Below are 20,069 nucleotides of genomic sequence, written 5' to 3' on the forward strand. Positions count from 1 at the left end.
GAATGTGAAGTCAAGTGGGCCTTAGAAAGCATCACTATGAACAAAGCTAGTGGAAGTGATGGAATTCCAGTTGAGCTATTTCAAATCCTGAAAGATGATGCTGTGAAAGTGCTGCACTCAATATGCCAGCACATTTGGAAAACTCAGCAGTGGCCACAGGACTGGAAAAGGTCAGTTTTCATTCCAATCCCAAAGAAAGGTAATGCCCAAGAATGCTCAAACTACTGCGCAATTGCACTCATCTCACACACTAGTAAAGTAGGCTTCAGCAATACGTAAACCATGAACTTCCAGATGTTCAAGCTAGTCTTAGAAAAGGCAGAGGAACCAGAGATCAAATTGCCAACATCTGCTGGATTATGGAAAAAGCAAGAGAGTTCCAGAAAAACATCTATTTCTGCTTTATTGACTATGCCAAAGCCTTTGACTGTGTGGATCACAATAAACTGTGGACAATTCTGAAAGAGATGGGAACACCAGACCACCTGACTCTTAAGAAACCTGTATGCAGGTCAGGAAACAACAGTTAGAACTGGACATGGAACAACAGACTGGTTCCAAATAGGAAAAGGAGTACGTCAAGGCTGTATATTGTCACCCTGCTTATTTAACTTGTATGCAGAATACATCATGAGAAATGCTGGACTGGAAGAAGCACAAGCTGGAATCAAGATTGCCAGGAGAAATATCAATAACCTCAGATATGCAGATGACACCACCCTTATGGCAGAAAGTGAAGAGGAACTAAAAAGCCTCTTGATGAAAGTGAAAGAGGAGAGTGGAAAAGTTGGCTTAGAGCTCAACATTCAGAAAATGAAGATCATGGCATCTGGTCCCATCACTTCATGGGAAATAGATGGGGAAACAGTGGAAACAGTATCAGACTTTACCTTTTGGGCTCCAAAATCACTGCAGATGGTGACTGTAGCCATGAAATTAAAAGACGTTTACTCCTTGGAAGGAAAGTTATGACTAACTTAGATAGCATATTGAAAAGCAGAGACATTACTTTGCCATCAAAGGTCCATCTAGTCAAGGCTATGGTTTTTCCAGTGGTCATGTATGGATGTGAGAGTTGGACTGTGAAGAAAGCTGGGCACCAAAGAATTGATGCTTTTGAACTGTGGTGTTGGAGAAGACTCTTGAGAGTCCCTTGGACTGCAAGGAGATCCAATCAGTCTATTCTAGAGGAGATCAGCCCTGGGTGTTCTTTGGAAGGAATGATGCTAAAGCTGAAACTCCAGTACTTTGGCCACCTCATGCGAAGAGTTAACTCATTGGAAAAGACTCTGATGCTGGGAGGGATTGGGGGCAGGAGGAAAATGGTGCGACAGAGGATGAGATGGCTGGATGGCATCACCGACCTGATGGATATGAGTTTTAGTGAACTCTGGGAGATGGTGATGGACAGGGAGGCCTGGCATGCTGCGATTCATGGGGTCGCATAGAGTCGGACATGACTGAGTGACTGAACTGAACTGAAGCAACTAAAAAATCTAGGACAATTCTGGTGGTGTTACCTCCAGAAACTCCATGGCTTAGACATATGCTACTCCAAATGTGGTCCTGGGCTTGTAACCTGTAGCAGCAGCAGCAGCACCTGGAAGCTGTTCAGAAACTCAGACTCTCAGGCCCCACCCCAGACCTGCTGCACCCAAATCTGCATTTTAAGATTGTCCCAGTGACTCTTGTGCACATTGATTTTGAGAAGCACTACTCTCGTGAGCTCCAAATCCCCTTGCAGAGCTGATTTTACTTCTGTAGATAATGGATCTCAAACTGGAGTGTGAATCAGCATCCCCTGGAAGGTTGAATAGAGCACAGCTCCCTGAACCTACCCCAGAGCCTCCAGTTCAGCAGGTCTGAGGTGGGTCCCCAGAATCCAAGTCTCTGACAAGTTCTCAGGTGATGCTGATGCTGCCAGTGCTGGACCTGGGACCACAGTCTGAGAACCATTGCTCTATATATGAAAGCACTGGTTTCCCAAGATCAAACCTTATTTTAGCACGAGTGTTTTTTTTTTTTTAACGTTGGTCCGTCTTTGCTGATTACTTTTCAGTCTCTTTTGCTGTTACATCCCTTGGCCTCACTCTGTAGACATGAGTCTTGCTCGTCCTGGTTTCTCCAGTAAATTCATCCAGTAAATATTTGTGTGCTGAGTCAAAAAAGATATGCTATGATTAGGAGCCCAGGCTGTAGGTCAGACACACACACACCTCTCTTTGAATCCTGACTCACCACTAACTGTGTAATCACTTCTAAGCTTCAGTTTCTTTCTACGTATGTGCTAAGTCACTTCAGTCATGTTCGACTCTTTGTGACCCCATGGACAAGAATACTGGAGTGGGTTGCCATTTCCTTCTCCAGGGGATCTTCCCAACCCAGGGATCAAACCCAGGTCTCTTACATTTCCTGCACTGGAAGGTGTGTTCTTTACCACTAGCACCACCTGGGAAGCCCTTTTGCTATATAGGAAGAAAAAAATGACATCTATTTTACTAAATCTTTTTTTTTTTTAACTGACTAAATAAGGGAAAATGCTTAGCCTGGTACCTGGCCTACTATAAGAACTTAATAAATGAAAGTTAATGCTGTTATTAAATTAGTTTGGGAGTACCCCTCCACCCAGGAAGCCGGAGTAGTTCTGAATGTCTAACCCCTTTCCCCCCTGCTTTGGTTCGGTGCCCACTTCCTCCGGAATTATCATCAGCTGTCTTGTCAGCATTGTGAATAGAGAGATTAATGAACTAATAGGAAATTATGCTCAGAAAGCAATTTGCAGTTATCTAAAATGAGGCGTTTTCGTCTAATAGGTTCACGAGCACGGAGTGGAGTTTAGTTCTAAGTGGTCGGCTGTCAGTACAGACCATGTATTGTCTGATAACCATGGATTCAGCTGGCTGAAGTTTGCTTTTGCAGTTAAGATGCTGATGGATTTCCCTAGCTCAGTCGTGTCTTATCTGCACCCTTCCCCCTTCTCAGGGTCCTTCCAGAGAAGGACACTTCTGCAGGGCTGAGGTCAGGTTCCTTGGAAACCTCTCCACATCTCTCTGGGTTTCTCGTGGGAAAACCAGCAGTGGTGCTTTGAGTGGTTGTGTTCTAGAAAATAAGAGTTTGAACCAAGGTGACTCTGACCCAGACTTTTGGTGTAGGGCCTAGAAATCTGCATTTTTAGTCGACCTCCCAGATAATTCCTATTTGCACATAAGCATGAGTGTCCTGGGGTGAGAAAACAGCACAGACAAAGGCTTGGCTCGGAATTTAGTGTTAGTCGCTCTGTTGTTTTGACTCTTTGAGATCCTGTGGACCCTAGCCCACCATACTCCTCTGTCCTTGGGATTCTCCAGGCAAGAATACGGAAGTAGGTTGTCATTTCCTTCTCCAGGGGATCTTCCCAACCCAGGAATCGAACCTGGTCTGAGCATATTTTGCAGGCAGAGTCTAGGGTAGAGAGGAGACTGGTTCTGCTTTGCAGCCACAGTCCCAGCCCTAGGACTCCTGCTGTTGCTTCCTGAGGCTCCAGGCCCGTGGAGGGGAGGCACCCCTTACCATCCAGCCAGCTGCTCTTCTGGGAAAGCAGTCTTGCGCTCTGGAGCTCCCACCACCCTGGACCAGCTCGCCAGCTAGGACGAGGCCCGGTGCAGGGAAGAGAATGTGTTGCCCAGATTACCATGCCTCTGGGTGGTGGTGGAGAGTCCTGCTTTGCTCTAAGTCACCTGCTCTTGGGGCCTGAGACAGGAACCATACGGGTCTCAGAACACCTTGCAGATGTATAAGACTCATTTTCCTCTAGGACCACAGAGTACTTGCTCCTCTGCTTTGAAGATAGGATGATTAACTTAGTATCCGCTGAGCACAGTACCAGTGACCTCGTTTAGGGATGCCGGTGCTACCAGTTCAAACCTGAGACCTTCCCTGGGGGGCTTGCCCTTGGCTGATTGTAGCTTCTCCCCCAGGGGGCTCAGAGGCAGGCAGGCAGGGCATAACTGGTGCAGGTGTGCAAAAGGCCAGCTTCCTTGCCTGCAGGCAGACATACTCAAGGGTACAGTTCACAGCCCAGAGACCCGCTGTGAGGTCAGGCTGAGACTAGAGTCACCTGCAACCATGTCCTTGCTTAGCTTCTCCCCCATCCTACTGTGCTAAGGAACATCCTGTAGAACTCCCTCCATAAATCACTTGCCAGATTGCCCATCTCAGGATCTGTTTCTAGGGAGCTCGACTTAGGACAGGAAAGCAACAGCACGATCCAGACTCTGGAGCCAGAGAGCGCGGGTCCTGGTTCTGCTGCTTCCAAGCTGTGTGACTCTGGGAAAGTTTCTAAACCTCTCTGATATAAAGTGAGGCTACTATGTTCATTTGATGTGATGAGCCATGTGAGTGCTCTAGTCACATTAATGATTTGATGATTCTTTCAAATCAGACTCTTTAAGATGCTCAGCAGTTATTTCATTACAAAAGTGGATTCTCTATTAATATGAAATATGAAAAGAAACAGACTCACCAGATCACCTCCGAGGATTTGAGCAATGTTGAAGTTCTGGAAAACTTAACCCATTTCCTACTTTTCTGTAGTCCTTGTTCCCCATTTTGCTTTGGGGATTTTCTGAACCAGCCAGTTTCTTGGGAGACTAGTTAAAGGCTTTGTACCAAGGTTTCCCAACCTTGATACTCTTGACATTTTGAGCCAGATAATTCTTTGTGGTAGGGAGGCTGTCCTGTGCATTGAAGGATGTTTAACACCATTACTTCCACACACACACCCCCGCTCCACCCTTCCCCTACTCCACCCTCAGCTATGACAATCAAAATTGTCTCCAGATATTGCCAAATGTCCCTTGTGGTGTGTAAGGGGCACAAAATTGCCCTTGGGGGAGAACCACTGTTTTATATCGTAGATCCCTCATCCCCAACCAGTGGGGCTGTATATCCATTATTCAGCTTTTAAGTGCCAGCATTAGAGTGCCATTACTAAAGTATTCAATAGAATGATCAAACCGCTCGGGTTGCCTGGGACTTCCCTGGGTCAAGCACTGATAGTCCCAGGTCCCAGGTGGCCCAGGTTGGGGGAGGCAGGTCTGTGCCGGTAGAAATATTTTACATGCTCCAATTAAGGTCACTGCCCGCTTCCGTAGGCGTGAGAGCCATAATCACTTCCCTGGAAAGGTAGAAAGTGATGTTTAGAAACAGCACACTATTTCCAGTTTATTCCAGTGTGTTTTAATGCATTTTCCATAGTTCCCCCTCCTCCTGCCCTCAGTAGCCTGGTTAGACATGCTTGCACTGAATTCTTTTCACGTAAGCAGTCCCTTTGCTATTTTACAGGCACTTCTTTATCTGGTTTTGCTCTGTTACTGGGTCTTTTCACTTGGATTTCATATGCTCTTTGGTGCCCTCCTTGCCCTGCGTGTCCTTCTCTCCAGTGTCCTTGCCTCAAAGTCCAATGTTTTATCTAAAATTTTCCTGTGTTTGCAAAATGACTTCAGCCACAGGTGACAAGGAGATAAAAGCAGGAAGTAAGCCATGGTTGGTTTGAGCCACTGGGTGCTCTAATTTTCCCAGCTCTTGCAAAACTGGGGAAATGATGAGCTGGTATTGCAGCTGCTGCGAAGTTCCTGGAAGCTTCAGGAATTTGTACAACAGGCAGGATATTGGCAGGATATAATTATGAGCATGCATTTCAGAGATCACCAGCTTGAAGCCTAAACTTATTTTTTTCCATTAATAGAAACACTTCAGTTTTTGCAATAATCATCATGAGAATTATTGGTCCCTTATATGAGTTTTTACCTATTATATGTGCTAAGTTGCTTCAGTCATCTCCAACTCTTAGCCTACTAGGCTACTGTGTCCATAGGATTCTTCAGGCAAGAATACTGCTGTGGGTTACCATGCCCTCCTCCAGGGGATCTTCCTGACCCAGGTATTGAACCCGAGTCTTTTATGTATCCTTTATTGGCAGGAAGGATCTTTACCAGTAACACCACCTGGGAAGCCCCTTACCTATTATGCTTCAGTCGTGTCCAACTCTGTGCGACCCCATAGGCAGCAGCCCATCAGGCTCCCCCATCCCTGGGATTCTCCAGGCAAGAATACTGGAGTGGGTTGCCATTTCCTTCTCCAATGCATGAAAGTGAAAAGGGAAAGTGAAGTCACTCAGTTGTGTCCGACTCTTCGTGACCCCATGGACTGCAGCCCACCAGGCTCCTCCATCCATGGGATTTTGCAGGCAAGAGGACTGGAGTGGGGTGCCATTGCCTTCTCCGGTTACCTGTTATAGTTCAGTCCAATTACAGTTGTATGTGAGGGTGGATTATAATTCTCCTGGAGCTTGGGGTGGGGATTGGATACAAGGATGATGGTGATGGTCATGGTATCATGTATTGAGGGCTTGCTGAGTGCCAGACATTCTGCTAAGTACTTTACATGCATGAACTCATTTAATTCTTACAACAACCAGGGAAGGTAGGGTATATTTATTATCCCCGTTTCTAAGAAAACAGAGCTCTTCAGGAATAACTCGTTGGCCCAAAAGTATCACTGTGGGCGAATCCATTCCTCAAACCCACTGATCCCTCTGATACAAGATCCCAGAGCCTTAACCACTTTATGTGGGCAAAGAACCAGCCACACAGCTGCCAGTGCCTACTCTGCTTCTCTTTGAACCAGACAAGCAGAAGATGAGACTCTGATCTCAAGCTGAAGCTGGACCAGAGCCATCAGTCTTTTCCTCCCCAGCCTGCTGCCTTCTCCCATCATCCCTTCTTGAATCGAAAGATGATGAATGGGTCTCTGTGATGCACCCCCCCACCCCACCCAGGTGCTGGGAACCCAGAAGACTCTGTGGTCACGGTCTCCTCTCTTGGGGAAGCAGGGTGTGGGGTTGAGGGAGGAGTCTCCAACAGGTAATAATTCTATAGCTTTCTTATGGAGACCTCTTATGGAAAGACCGGTGCTGGGGTTTTCCCGATTATCGTCTGTTATGTTGCTGGAGCATTCATTCTGATTTCTGTGTTAATACTCCCCATCTCCCTTGCTTATTTCAGCTGTTGCCTTTCTCTTTCTAACTCAGTTGAAGGCCAAAGAGCTCAACCCCACTGGCTGGTCAGCAGTGAGTTAAGGGGGGTGTGTTCTTTGAGGTCCTTCACCGAGACCATAAGGAGATGTTTCTAGAAGTGTCAGCTCAAATGACAGACCCCAGGGGAACCAAAATTAGACAAAACTGCTCAGTTGGGGTATTCATACAGACAAGCCCACTGCAAAGAGGGTACTGATTTGGTTTAGTGATTTTGCAAGAAGCCTTCAGAAGCACCTAATGCAGTGATGTTGGGGAGGCAAGCAAAGGCAGGAGAGTGAGGAGGGATAACCCGAGAGGGGCACTGGCTGCCCTGTAAATGTAAGTATCTGCTTCCCGGGGTGGGGCGGGGGTGGGGGTTAGGGTTCCAAAATGCTTATCCAGGCATCACCTCCCTGTTTAACACCCTCCGCCTCCCTGTTTAATACCTTCCTTGGTTCCACTCAGTTCTCAGAATAAAATCCAGGTTCCTGAGCAGACCTGTGCCATCCTTATTTACCTCTCCTTCCTCCCCTCTCACCAAGTCCTTCCTTTTGCGCAGAGCTCCAGCTTCTCCATGCCACCAACCCTGCAGCAGCACCCGTGCCCACTCACTGATGCTTCTTTGCACCCTAGTGCTTCAGCCTAGGTCTTTCTTGTGCACCTCTGCTAGCTCCCTGGGCTCAGCTCAGTTATCACTTCCTCCAGGAAGCCCTCCCTGACTCCCCTCAGTTCCAAAGTGCCATATCCTGCCCTTTCAGATCATCCCATGTAACATACGATGTTGTGTTTGTCTGTTTACCGCTCTGTCCCTCTAACCAGACTTTGCTCAAGGGAAGGGCTGTGTCTGCTTTGTTCACCGTTCATACAAACAGGGTGAGCACAATGCCTGGCACAGTAAGTGCTCAGGAAATACTAGATGGTGGAATCGATCTCAAAAGGAGTCTCTGGATGGATCCCAAGGCTCTGGGATCCTGGTTCCCATCCACATGGGGTCATTTCTAGGAGGTGACTTGACTTTGAGGCAATGAAATGAGTGAAATGGCATTCATGTTTGAAAGGACAAGAGATGGGTTTCCATACCCATCTAGATAGCAAACTCCTTGCTAGATGATTCTAAGAAAGGTGGTTAAAGAAGAATTCTCCCTCTATGTTATTATACACTCGCAGCGCCTCACACAGCACCTGGCACAGAGGGAGAAGATGATGTTGTTTTATGTGAGCATGAATGAATGGTTATCCTGATTCTGCTGTTTACCATCTATGTGATTGGGCTGCTTCCTGAGCCTAGGTCTTTTTGACTTTAAAATGGGTGTAACAGTAACCATCGCTCACAGGATTGTTGTTCAGAATTGCCCAGGGTTATGTAGGAGCGCCTGACTCCAGTTGGGTGTTTGCTTAACATTTCTTCCACTGGATGTTGGGGACCAGGTATTTAAAAACATCCCATTTGCACTCTGTAAGGAAAGGCAGATGCAAAGTGCGCTGGTGTGGGATGAAAGAAAGGATCAGGGATTTAGGCTGCCCGGAGCAAACTTTTCATAAATTGGTTCGACTCCGCTGGCAAACCACTTGAAATGAACATGTTAGTCTTCACCAGCAAGGATCATAATGGTGCCTCATCCAGGAAGGCTGCCTTTCTGATCCCAGCCCCACGCCATTCTCCAGGCTTGTATCTGCTCTTAGGGGGTGCTGGGGGCCAGGACACATCCATTAAGGAAAGGGCAGAGCTGCTCATAAAACTGTTGGCCTCATATAGTTCCTGGGCAGGATCCACAGAAGTCCAGTTTGCTTGTGGTCAGGTCCCCATCTCCCATCCCCACATCGGGGAGGACGGAGGGCCGAAAGAAGAGAATGCAGAAGGGGTATGTTTGCACTTCACAAACTGCAATGGATATAATTTATAAGAAATAGAAATAATTTTCTAAAAATCGATGGAGACTTGGGACTTCCCTGATGATCCAGTGGTTAAGATTTCATCTTCTAATGCAGGGGCCACAGGTTCAATCCCTGGTCAGAGAGTTAAGATCCCACATGCCTCATGGCCAGAAAACCAAAACATAAAACAGAAACAGTATTATAACATGTTCAATAAAGACTTTAAAGAGTAGTCCACATCAAAAAAATTTCAGAAAATTTGATGGAGACGATTCATGTTCCCACGCCAGAAGCAATCTGGGGGCATTCCCTTCTGCTGAGCTGCCTTCCTGTTTCTTTCTCTTATCCTCTCTCCCTCCATCTCTCCAGTGTCTGTTCAGCATGTATCAGGCACCAGCCACAAACCAGGCACTGACAGCAGGGTAGGAAAGTTGCTGCAAGGAGGAGGAAGACCCAAATCCTGCCCCCAAGATAAATTCACATATTTAATTTTCAGACAGAGAGGATGTCTTATTCGGCCAGCAGCTAGCTCCTTTGGAGAATGAGATATCCCACGTAAGCAACTTTTCTTGATAACTGAAGCTTATCCTGTTAGCCTTTGAAGTTGAAAAAAATGAACTCTTTTCCATGAAAGTTTTAAATAAATCCTTTCCAAGTGTCCAGGCTGCCTGGGGCTCGTGTGACATTTCCTGTGTGCCCTCAAGTGTGCCTTAGCCCTGCCCGCAGAGACATTGACCTATTTGCCGTCCAGGTGGGCACCACTCGGACATTTTCTCGTTGGATCCTCATGGCAGTTCTGCCTACGAGGAACCTGGAACTTAGCCAGGCAGGTGGATGCCTCCTTGGTCTGGAAAAGGTAGAACTATGACCCAGGCTCAGGTCAGCTGGATTCTGAAGCCCAGGCTTTTTACCTGGAAGCACATATGACCTTTACCTGGTGCCCTGAGTTGATCAGAGCTACCATCCTAACTTGCAGGGGTCCTCAGGGCCATGTCTGGTACGGAGATTTGTCCAGAGCGGTCAGCGGTGGCCTCCCCACCTCTCCATTTTCCTCCTTGTGGAACGGAGCACGTGGAGGACCCAATTCCTTAAGGACTGTGGGCTCAAGGGACACATGAAGGACAAGGAGCAGAAGGCTTGGTTTTGATGTGAGAGCTTTGGGGCAGACCGTGTCAGTGTTCCAGACCTCCTCTAATAATCATGGTAACTTAGTTGGGCTCCCCTTTTTCTACAGACCCTGAGACAAGGATCTGGGACAAGTAGTTTCTTTGAGAGGTGAGCCCAGGCCACCCCAGTGGCGGGGGGTGGGTGGGTGGTGTTGAGAAGTGAGAGAGGGACAGGAAGGGAAGGCAGCCTCCCCTGGGTCCTAGAAGAGCAGGTGATGGTCATGGGCACCTGGGGTCCAGTCTGTTGACAGTACACCCCTGAGTTGTCCCACAAATTGTTAGTTTGTGGAACACTGTGCAAACTAACAATAAACACAACTCCCACAGTAAAAACAAGAGTACCTGCAACTTCAAGTGCTCATCCTAGGCACCTTACCTCTCTTGTATCATTCATCTCTACTGTCCTGTGAGACAGATGCTGTGATTGTCCCCACTTTACAGATGAGAAAACTGAGGCTCAGAACGGGTCAGTGACTTGCCCAGCTTGTCACAGTCAGGAGGTGGTGGTGTCAGGCTTTGAACTCAGATTTGTTCAGTATATTATCCTGACACCATTTCCTTTTACTTTTTAAATCTGTTTATTTTGGGGGGTGATATGGAGCAAGGAGGACCCTGCCTTCTGGAAAACTTAGGCATCCAGACATCTCTTATCTGGGAAGTAGAGTGTGTCTCTCTTCTGTGTGGTCCTTGAGCTCTGGCGTGCATTTGCTGAAAACCCACACTCCCAGCACTTCCCGGGTCAGAACCGGAGAGGGTATGCCTTGGGAATCTGACTCTGAAGTAGATGGTCTACCGATAAATTGCATGCTAGTGGCTCTTCTTTCTTAGGCAATGAAAAGGAAAAAATCTAATTTTGGTGGAATCGTGCATGTTTCCTGCTGTAAAAACGATTCTTCATAAATGAGGCATGTCTGGCCTCAGTCCCTGTACCCCCTCCCCTCCAGGGTCTGGTGATTCCAGTGCCAAGCTCATCCTACTGTCTGGATCAGCAAGTCCTGAATGTGTGGGCTCTAGTTTTTCACATGAGAACCTCTGTGCAAGGTTTAACTGTCTGGGCATCAGAGAAAGATCTCTTGGGGTTTCTGCAGGAGCAGGGGCCATGCTCCCGGCCCTGGCACTGCCCTCTGAAGCCATGGCTGGAAGGATGCATGTTCCATCTCCCACCCTGCAGCCAGAGGTGGAGGAAGGCTGCTCCCTTCCTGCAGAAGACGGAAAGGAAGATGCCAGGAGGAGACAGGAGACGGCTGAGGTCACTAGGGGTCTTGCCTGCCTCGTCCTGATTTGGACACAGTCCAAAGGTAACATTGAGTTGCTTGCCCTCGCTTCATGGCGCTGCCCGTGACAGGGAACGGGCTGCTTCACACCTGCCCATCAGCCTTCCCGCTGGGTTTGCTCAAGAAGACTCCTAGGTCAGGGGTGGCAGAAAGGAACAATCTCTTTCTGGAAGTTTCCGGAAGTTGAGCTATTTCAATCAGGGAAGAGTACAGAAACCTTTTGATCTATCGTTTGTCATCAGCAGTCTCCCCAGTTCAGGTGTATTCATCTGACCCAGTCACGGTTGTCTAAAGCCTCTAATTTCTTCCGGGTGTTTGTGGGATCAAATAGACTCTCCGTACTGGGGCTCTGCTGCCCTCCCCTTCCTCAAATATTCCTTTCACTCTGGTTCTCTTCATTTCAGCTTCATCAGCCTTTAACTTCTGACCTTTGAACCCATCAGGCTTGATTTTGCCCCCTAACCTTTGTGCCTCTGGAGCCTTTCCCCTCCCACTTCTGTCACTTTCCATCTCGTTTCCCTGCTTTATTTTCCCACCATCTTCCTACACTGGCAACGATCTGATATTTATGTGTTTATTAACTGTCCCCATAAACATAGGGGCTTCATCTGCGTGACTGTTGTGTGTGTCTCCAGGACCTGTTTGTAGAATGAATCAAAGGCTAATTTCACACTCAGCAGGGTTTTCCATCAGGGCTTTGATGCAACACTAGTTATCTCCAGAGGAGCAGAGACCTTCCCGATGGGTCTGAGTCTGGGGGCCTTAGAAAAGAAAAAGAGAAAACCAAGTCATAGTACCCTTTGAAATCTGACAAAGGTATGGGGAAGAGCAAGGTGACATCTTGGATTTGTCTCAAAGGAAGACATTTTGCTTCTAAACTCTTAAACATAATACCAGTAAAACTTAATACCTGTTACTAATCTCATCCTAATTAGAAGTCTGGGTTGGCTGTCTCCTATAGAATGAGCCTTTAAGAAAAAAATGAGGCTGCCTCAGGCACCACTGAGCCAGGGTTTCTGCCAGGACAAGTCAGTTAATCTCAGCTTTTCTATCTGTAAGATGGGAAGAATAATACCTATTGCATAAAAGTGCTTTAAAGATCTAATGACCTAGCATCTATAGAATGCTTGATACAATGGCTGGCAAATGAGTCTTCAGGTAAGCAGGTGGTGATTGAATGATGATGACAAATATAGACTGGTAGATAACAATGTCTTTCAAAGCATGAAGTCCAAGTGGACATTGTTGGTTAAACAGTTGCTTCCCGCTCTTGGACTACCCAGGACTGACCTGTGAATGTGGGATGGCAGAAAAACTCTCTCCAGAGTTAATTTCCTAGGTTCCAAGGGTATGCCTTTGCAGTAGCTGTCTTATCTCACCCCCACGTCTTGGTATCCATAGCACCCAGAGCTTTCTGAACCATTGGTGTGTCTCATCCACCCATCTACCCAGCCATATATTCACCCACCCATCTATCCACCCATCTATCCATCCATCCACTGATCTATTTAAACATCCATCTATTCGTCCATCCATCCATCTGTTCATCTGCCCACCCACCCATCTATCCATCTACTTAACCATCCATCCATCCATCCATCCATCCATCCATCCATCCATCCATCCATCCATCCATCCATCCACTCACCCATCCATCCATCCACTTGTTCATCTTGACATCCATACATCTATCCATCCTTCTCTCTTTTTCTCTCTCAGGTTAAAGTGCCACAACAAATGCACCAAAGAAGCCCCGCCCTGTCATCTTCTGATCATCCACCGAGGAGGTAAGTATTTAACGCTTCCTGCCCTGGGGTAGTAGTGGGGGTTCCTGCAGGCCATCTGAGATAGCTGTCTATCCAGGTAAATTTTGGAAAACCCCTTGATCCTTAACCTTTGCCTGCCTCATTTCTTTCCCTCTGACCCCCTCCTCCTGGCATCTGCCTCCTTAATCCATCCCGGTGCCCGTTCTCCCTGATCTTTGTCCTCACTCTGGTCTCCTTGATACTTTAGCCCCAGATTCATCTCCCCTCCCTAATTCTTTTCTCTCATTCTTGTCCTCTCTCCTAATTTTTCACTCTCCTCTCTTTCCCCCCAGCCCTATTCCTTTCCTTTCCCACTTAAAAAGAGCACTAGCTGAGTGTTTTTCCACGGTGTGCTCTTCAGACTCAGTCAATTGGCCCTGTAGAAATAGGCACAGAGAGGGGTCTTGATCAGACCTGTTGGTTTGAGTCATCCATGTTCCGTCTCCTGGGGCCTTGGGAGTGCCTGGGCCAACCTGGTTGGGCAGAGAGGTAGCCAGACACTGCCTCTGGGAAGCCACTACCAGCCTTCCACCAAGCAAAAGCAAGACCAATTTAGTCGGAAGGAAAGACTAGAAGGAAAATTTTTTCCCTGCCTGCCAAGAATACAATAGGGGGCCTGGTAGTCCAACTTTCAAAATGTAGTTCCCCTGATTCTTGGGGCAGTTTTTCCATTATCGACACTGTACTTCATCTAGTGGGGAACTCTCTAAGCCTGTATTGTTCAATACAGTAGCTACCAGCCACATCTGACTGTTTACATTTAGGTGAATTACAATGAAATAAAAGTAAAAATTTAATTAATCACACCAGCCACATTTCAAGGCCTCCGTGGCCACATGCAGCTACTGTACTGGACAGTGCAGATACAGAACACGTTCATCATTGCAGATATTGGCCATCGCCGGTCCAGACCGTTACTCTTCCAGCTGTGGCCCATGGACCAGCAGTAACATGGGAATCACCTGGGAGCTTGTTAGAAATGCACAACTTTTGGCCCCACTCCAGACCTGTCAAATCAAAATCTGCGTTTTAAACAGCATCTGCACGTGATTCGTCTGCACTTTAAAGTTAAGCACCGCTCTAGAGTAGAAGTTGCAAACTCAGATGCCTGCCAGGGTCAAGCAGGTACCCTGAATGACAGATGCTGCTGGATGGGGCCATGCAAAGCAGAGAGAGAGCCCAGGCACCTCCTAGAGGGGATGGCCACTCCAGCAACGTGACTTGCATTGTACCATTTCTCATGTTTCTAAAAAAGCCCAAATGGCTTCATATGCCATATACTTATTTTTAAAAGTTGTGCACGTGTGCTAATTCGCTTCAGTTGTGTCCAACTCTTTGTGACCCTATGGACTGTAGCCCTCCAGGCTCCTCTGTCCATGGGACTCTCCAGGCAAGGATACTGGAGTGGGTTGCCACGCCCTCCTCCAGGGTATCTTCCCAACCCAGTGATCGAACCCGAGTCTCTTATGTCTCCTGCATAAGCAGACAGGTTCTTTACCACTAGCGCCACTGGGAAGCCCATGTAAGCAACTTATTAAAATTGTGAAAATTCTTGTGGGCCCCCTTCCCACCACCCGCCTTCTGTAGGTTGGGTGGAGGCTTAGCGCCAACTTTGGGGAACACAACTTGTTAGTCCTTGTCCTCCTCCTCCACCTCTCCCAGCCCTCCTGGCCTTGGGTCAGCGTGGGCTCAGGGGAACCTGCCCTGTTCTCAAATGAACCGAAGAGAATCTTAAAAAAGGAGGCAGATGGCTGCCGAAAGTGCTGGCTTGTCTTCCAGAGCCAATGGCCCATTGGTTTTCGATGATCTTTGCATTGCTTTCCTCCACAAGGAGAGGAAATTGCAAGAGAAGGAAAAGTCTGCAGCTCTTTCCTCTTTCCCCTTCCCACCTCACATCCTTAATTAAGAACCATCTGTTCCTTGAGCAACTGTATACACACCCCAGGCCTGTTTTAAACTTGAACTGTCACTGCTCTGGAGACCTTGTCTTGCAAAAGATTCTTTGGGGGAAATCGCCTCCCGCTGAACACCCCTCCGTGGTAGCCTGCTGGAGCCCTGACTCCCACATGGAGACCGGAACCAGCCTGCTGGTAGGTGACCCGCTCTCAGACACTGACATCTGAAGAAGGGCACCCTCCTGCCCACCCACCGTCAGGGCCATGCCCCCTTTACTCAAAGAGCAAACAGGAACTTTCCAGCACTCTGCTAGCTTCTTGCTCTACCCACTTCTCTTTGGTAGGAAGTTGAAAATATAGTTGGTTTCCATGGTGATGGTAGCTCAGGCTTAAGAGAGAAATTAAATCCCTGGGTCAGTCCAAAGCTGTAACTTTCTCCCTAATGGCCCCACCCCAATAAAAACCAGCTAACCAGTAGCATTACCAGGCATCACATTTGCATGTGAGCTTCGCCCCTCCCACAGACCCTGTAAACAGTAAGTAACAGAGGGCTCACAGAGAGAAGGGCTCAGATGGCATGGTTGGAGTCAGGACGCGTTTGTTTAGCACCGCCTGCTGGTCCAGCTTTGGTGTGCCTTCAGGGATGGATACAGAGGGGAGACTGGGGGAGCCGAGACTTCCCTTCAGGGATCCCCAATGACCTTGTCTAGGACAAATGTGCTTTGACATGCTAGAGGCCGCTCGGGCCTGAGAAATCCCACGAGTGATGCAGGATGATCGTAACATACAAGCTTAGATGGGGGAGGGACAGGTGGCCACAATGAGCTGTCCACTGATGATAGCGCCTGAGAAATCTGGAGCCGCCTGTCTTTCAAAGGAGGTTCAATTCTGAAATGAACACCAATGTGAAACAATTATTATACTGGAGAAAAAAATTCCGATAGCTTCAGTTTCATTATTAGAAGTTTTAATTGTCCAAAGCCGTGTGTTGACGGTACGAACATCTTAGAAGCCGCAGAGGACACAGGTAGTGGGGAGCGTGTCCCGCTACTGTAACACAGCACAACGACTGTCATTTCTCGGCAATTCCCTTCCGGCCTTGGAGGTGTGCCTTTGAGGAGGGGTCTGCTCTCCTGGCATCAGTATGGAGCAGAAGTGGTACTTAAACTCCCAAATCTCTGTCTTTACCCCTACGGATCCAGCAAGGTTAGTCCGGACAGAGTCCGTCCCGTGTGACATCAACAACCCTCTACGAAAGCCACCCCGGTATTCGGACCTGCACATCAGCCAGACACTCCCCAAAACCAACAAAATCAACAAGGTGAGACTGGGGTTCCTCTGGGTTCAGGCGTGCTGGGTTGGGGCCTTGCCAGACGAGGAGCAGGAGGGAGGAATGTTCTCAAACAGGACTCAGTGGCTTGATCTGGGAGCCTTGCCCTTACTTCCCAGCGCCCCGGGCTCTCTTCTCCTTCTGTGTGGCTTGTGTCTAGGAAAGTTTTGGGTGGCATCCAGCCATCAGTGCAGAGCGAATGTGCCAGAAGTCTCTCTGATTTAGAGAGAGGGCACCTGGCAATGAGAATGAATGAACGTGTTGATGGGGCACAGTAGGGATGGGAGGAGAGCCTGAGAGGGGATCCTTAGTGGTCCAGGCTCCACCCTCTTTGCTCTGAGCTGTTTCATCATCTGCCAGGATGAGCTTTGCAGAAGGTCCTGCACTCTCTGACACATCTGTTGAATCTAATCACCCTGGGAGAAAACTCTGTTTCTGAGCTCCTGCTGAAGACCAGGTAGATGGATCTGTGTGGGGTCCCTGAGCTCTGAGCCATAGCCGATCTGGTTGGCTTCTGATTGGTCCTCAGATGGTGGTCAGCAGTGGGCCTTTCTGTGTGTCTTTCTTTCTAACATGGCCTAGAAATTTCCACTGGGGATTTCCTCATTCTTTGTTTGATCTGTGCATTGGACGACACCAAAGGGATCCCAGGGACACCTAAAGCCTCATGGATGAGGAAGAGGTAACACATGCCAGCAGGTGGTTTCTCAAGCCCTGTGGTGCCTCCGTGCATTGTGTGGAAGGTGGATAAAGTGTGGGCCAGTCCAAGTGTGTGGACAGTCACCCACCCGGATGAGCATCTCTGGCCGCTTGACCTGTCCCTGGCAACCAACCATACTCTCCCTTCTGTGCATAAGGCTGGGGAGGGCCTAGCCCCCTCCCTAATCCATTCTCCACACAGCAGCCAGAGTGATTCTTAATGAATGTAATTTGAATCATGCCACCCTCTGCTGAAAAACCCTCCTGTGGCTTTCTGTCGAGTGGAGGAAACAGTCAACCCCTTCCTGCAGTCTGCATGCCTCCATGCACAACGGGTCCCTCCCTCCTTCTCCGACCTCCCTACCAAAGCCCATATGTTCTTTTTCTCTCTAGCTGTCACCTACCGCACTGGGTCTCAGTCATTCACCATCTGGCTCCTGTGGTGTCGTCTTAGGACTTGATGATACACTTGGCCTCTGAAGTCAGGCAGACTTGGCAGCCAGTCTTGGCTTCCTCCACTTACTTGCTCTTAGAGTCTCTGGGCAGGTTACTTAATATCTCTGAGCCTCAGCTTTCCTGTGTGTAAAATGGGCATGTCCCAGTTATCCACAGCTGTGCAAACCAACAACCTCAAACTTAGTGGTGGACATCAACAGCTCTTTAATTATGCTTGTGGAGGCTGTGGGTCAGGTATCTGGAAAGCAGTACAGTGGGAATGTTTTTTTCCTGCTTCATGATGCCCAGGGACTCAACTGGGAAAGCTGATGCAGCTGGGGGCTAGAATTGTCTAGAATATGGATTGGCAAACTATGGCTCACAGGCCATATCTAGTTCACAGCTTGTTTTTTTTTGTGTGAATTAAGTTGTGTTAGAACAAGCCACGTTCATATTTTCTATGGCTGCTTTCAAACTGGAGAAGGCAATGGCACCCCACTCCAGTACTCTTGCCTGGAAAATCCCATGGATGGAGGAGCCTGGTAGGGTGCAGTCCATGGGGTCGCTAAGAGTCGGACACGACTGAACGCCTTCACTTTCACTTTTCACTTTCATGCATTGGAGAAGGAAATGGCAACCCACTCCAGTGTTCTTGCCTGGAGAATCCCAGGGACGGGGGAGCCTGGTGGGCTGCCGTCTATGGGGTCGCACAGAGTCGGACACTACTGAAGTGACTTAGCAGCAGCAGCAGCAGCTTTCAAACTACAACAGCAGAATTAAGTAGTTACAACAGAGAGCACTGGCTCACAAAGCCTACAATGTGTACTAATGAGCCATTTCAAGAAAAAACTTGTCAACCCCTGAACTAGAGGCTCCTTCACTCACATGTCTGGGCTGGGATGAGTCACAGGCTGAACTCAACAGAGGGTCTCTTTGGGAGCAACTACACACAGTCTTGCCTTGTGGCTTGGGCTTCCTCACAATATGGCTTCTTCAGGGTAGTGAGCTCTTCTTACACGGCACCTCAGGGCTTGCAGAGCCCTTCTCATCCAACAAGGTGGAAGCTGCAGAGGCTTTCATAACCTAGCGATATAAAAGCCCCATGCACTGTCTTGGCTTGTCACTAGCCAAGGGCTGTCAGTGTCGGTTCTGCTGTACTGTGCTGGTAGAAGCAGTTGCAAGCCTACTTAGATTTGAGGGGAGGAGGCGTGGTCCCACTTGTCAGTGGGAAGAGTCCAAGGAACTTGGGGCCACATTTTTAAAATGTCTCCTGCTGAGCAAGAAGAATACTAACCTCAGAGAATGGCTGGGAGGATGAAATGAAATAATCAGTGTAAGGCGAGGCACTTGGGAGAGGTTCCTGGCATGTGGATAAGTGGCCAGGAAATTCTAGCTATTTTTATAAGCTTAAATCTTGGGCTTCTAATCACAGTGTCAGGCTGGGTCCACTTTTCCTCTAGGGGAGGGTCTCCCACTTCTGAAGTTGGGGTGCTTAGGGGTGAGGAGCCAGTGGTGAGGCTTCTGGGAAGTAACTATAACCATCCTTTCCTTTATGACCTCTTGAGGGGTGAGTGGTGCAGAGCCATCTCGAGACCTTTCTCTCTGGCTTTACAGACACAGTGAGCCTCTTGGTGTCAGGTGGGACAGAAACATGGCTCAGATAGATCGCTGACTCTGACATTGTTCTGCTTGTCTGCCAGCAGGAGAATTTGATAAGAGAGAGAAATTAACCTCTATTTAGAAAGCAGCTTTGGCATGAAGGTGGACAGGAGCTATCAGAGAACTGGGTTATTTTTTCCCGCCTACTTCTCTTCTCACTAGCTCCACACAGATTCTTTCTGTCAGGCAATGATGTGGTTAGTGCAATAGATATCTGAGCCAATTTGGTCTGAAGATTTCCTTTCGTTGCTCTGTCTCCTCTCTCGTCTAGCTCTGTCAATCTAGCTTCATAAAAACCTGGCCTGTTCACCCAGCCTAATGGTTTGAATGTGCATTTTGGAATCAGAAGGTCTGGGCTTGAAACTCAGTTTCTGCATACGCTCTGACCGAACCAAGATCCTTCTGCCTTTGTTTCCCCCTGTGTAAAACAGGCATTCTAGTGGTAGATGTATCGGGGGTTATCGAGAGGATCCGGTGCAGTGATACATGTAAAGGGTTTCGTCCTGACACTGGGTCCTCAGGGCATGGAAGAGCTCAGGGGTGAAGAAGAGAGACAGTGGGGAGGAGAAAGAGGAACAGGAGGAGGAGGAGGAGGAAGAAAAGGGGTGGAGGAGGAGGGAGAAGAAGAGAAAGAGGAAGAGGGAGGAGCAAGAATGGGAAAAAAGAAAGAAGAGGCAGGAGGAGGAAATGGAAGAAAGAAGAAGGATGAGGAGGACGGAGGACATGGAGGAGGGTGAGGGGATGGAGGAGATGACGAAGCGGAGGAGACGGAGGAAGATGAGGGGATGGAGGAGAAGCGACAGCAGCAGGAGCATCTGCAGGCTCCCAAGGGGTCTAGTCTGTAAGGCGCATGCTTCCACATCAAGGCCTCAAAAGC

At 48.3% G+C, this 20,069-nt stretch overlaps 1 protein-coding gene across 1 annotated transcript in view; it reads left to right on the top strand.

Moving 5' to 3' along the window:
* Window positions 1-20,069, top strand: part of KSR2 (kinase suppressor of ras 2) — a 439,453-nt gene that overhangs the window by 338,348 nt on the left and 81,036 nt on the right. Inside the window, exons 8-9 of the mRNA XM_068990000.1 lie at window positions 13,089-13,154; window positions 16,264-16,390. Coding sequence (XP_068846101.1) covers window positions 13,089-13,154; window positions 16,264-16,390 — 193 coding nt within the window. The remainder of the gene's footprint in view (window positions 1-13,088; window positions 13,155-16,263; window positions 16,391-20,069) is intronic.

The sequence above is a fragment of the Capricornis sumatraensis genome, chromosome 17 (genome assembly GCF_032405125.1).
Source record: "Capricornis sumatraensis isolate serow.1 chromosome 17, serow.2, whole genome shotgun sequence".
Taxonomy (NCBI): Eukaryota; Metazoa; Chordata; class Mammalia; order Artiodactyla; family Bovidae; genus Capricornis; species Capricornis sumatraensis.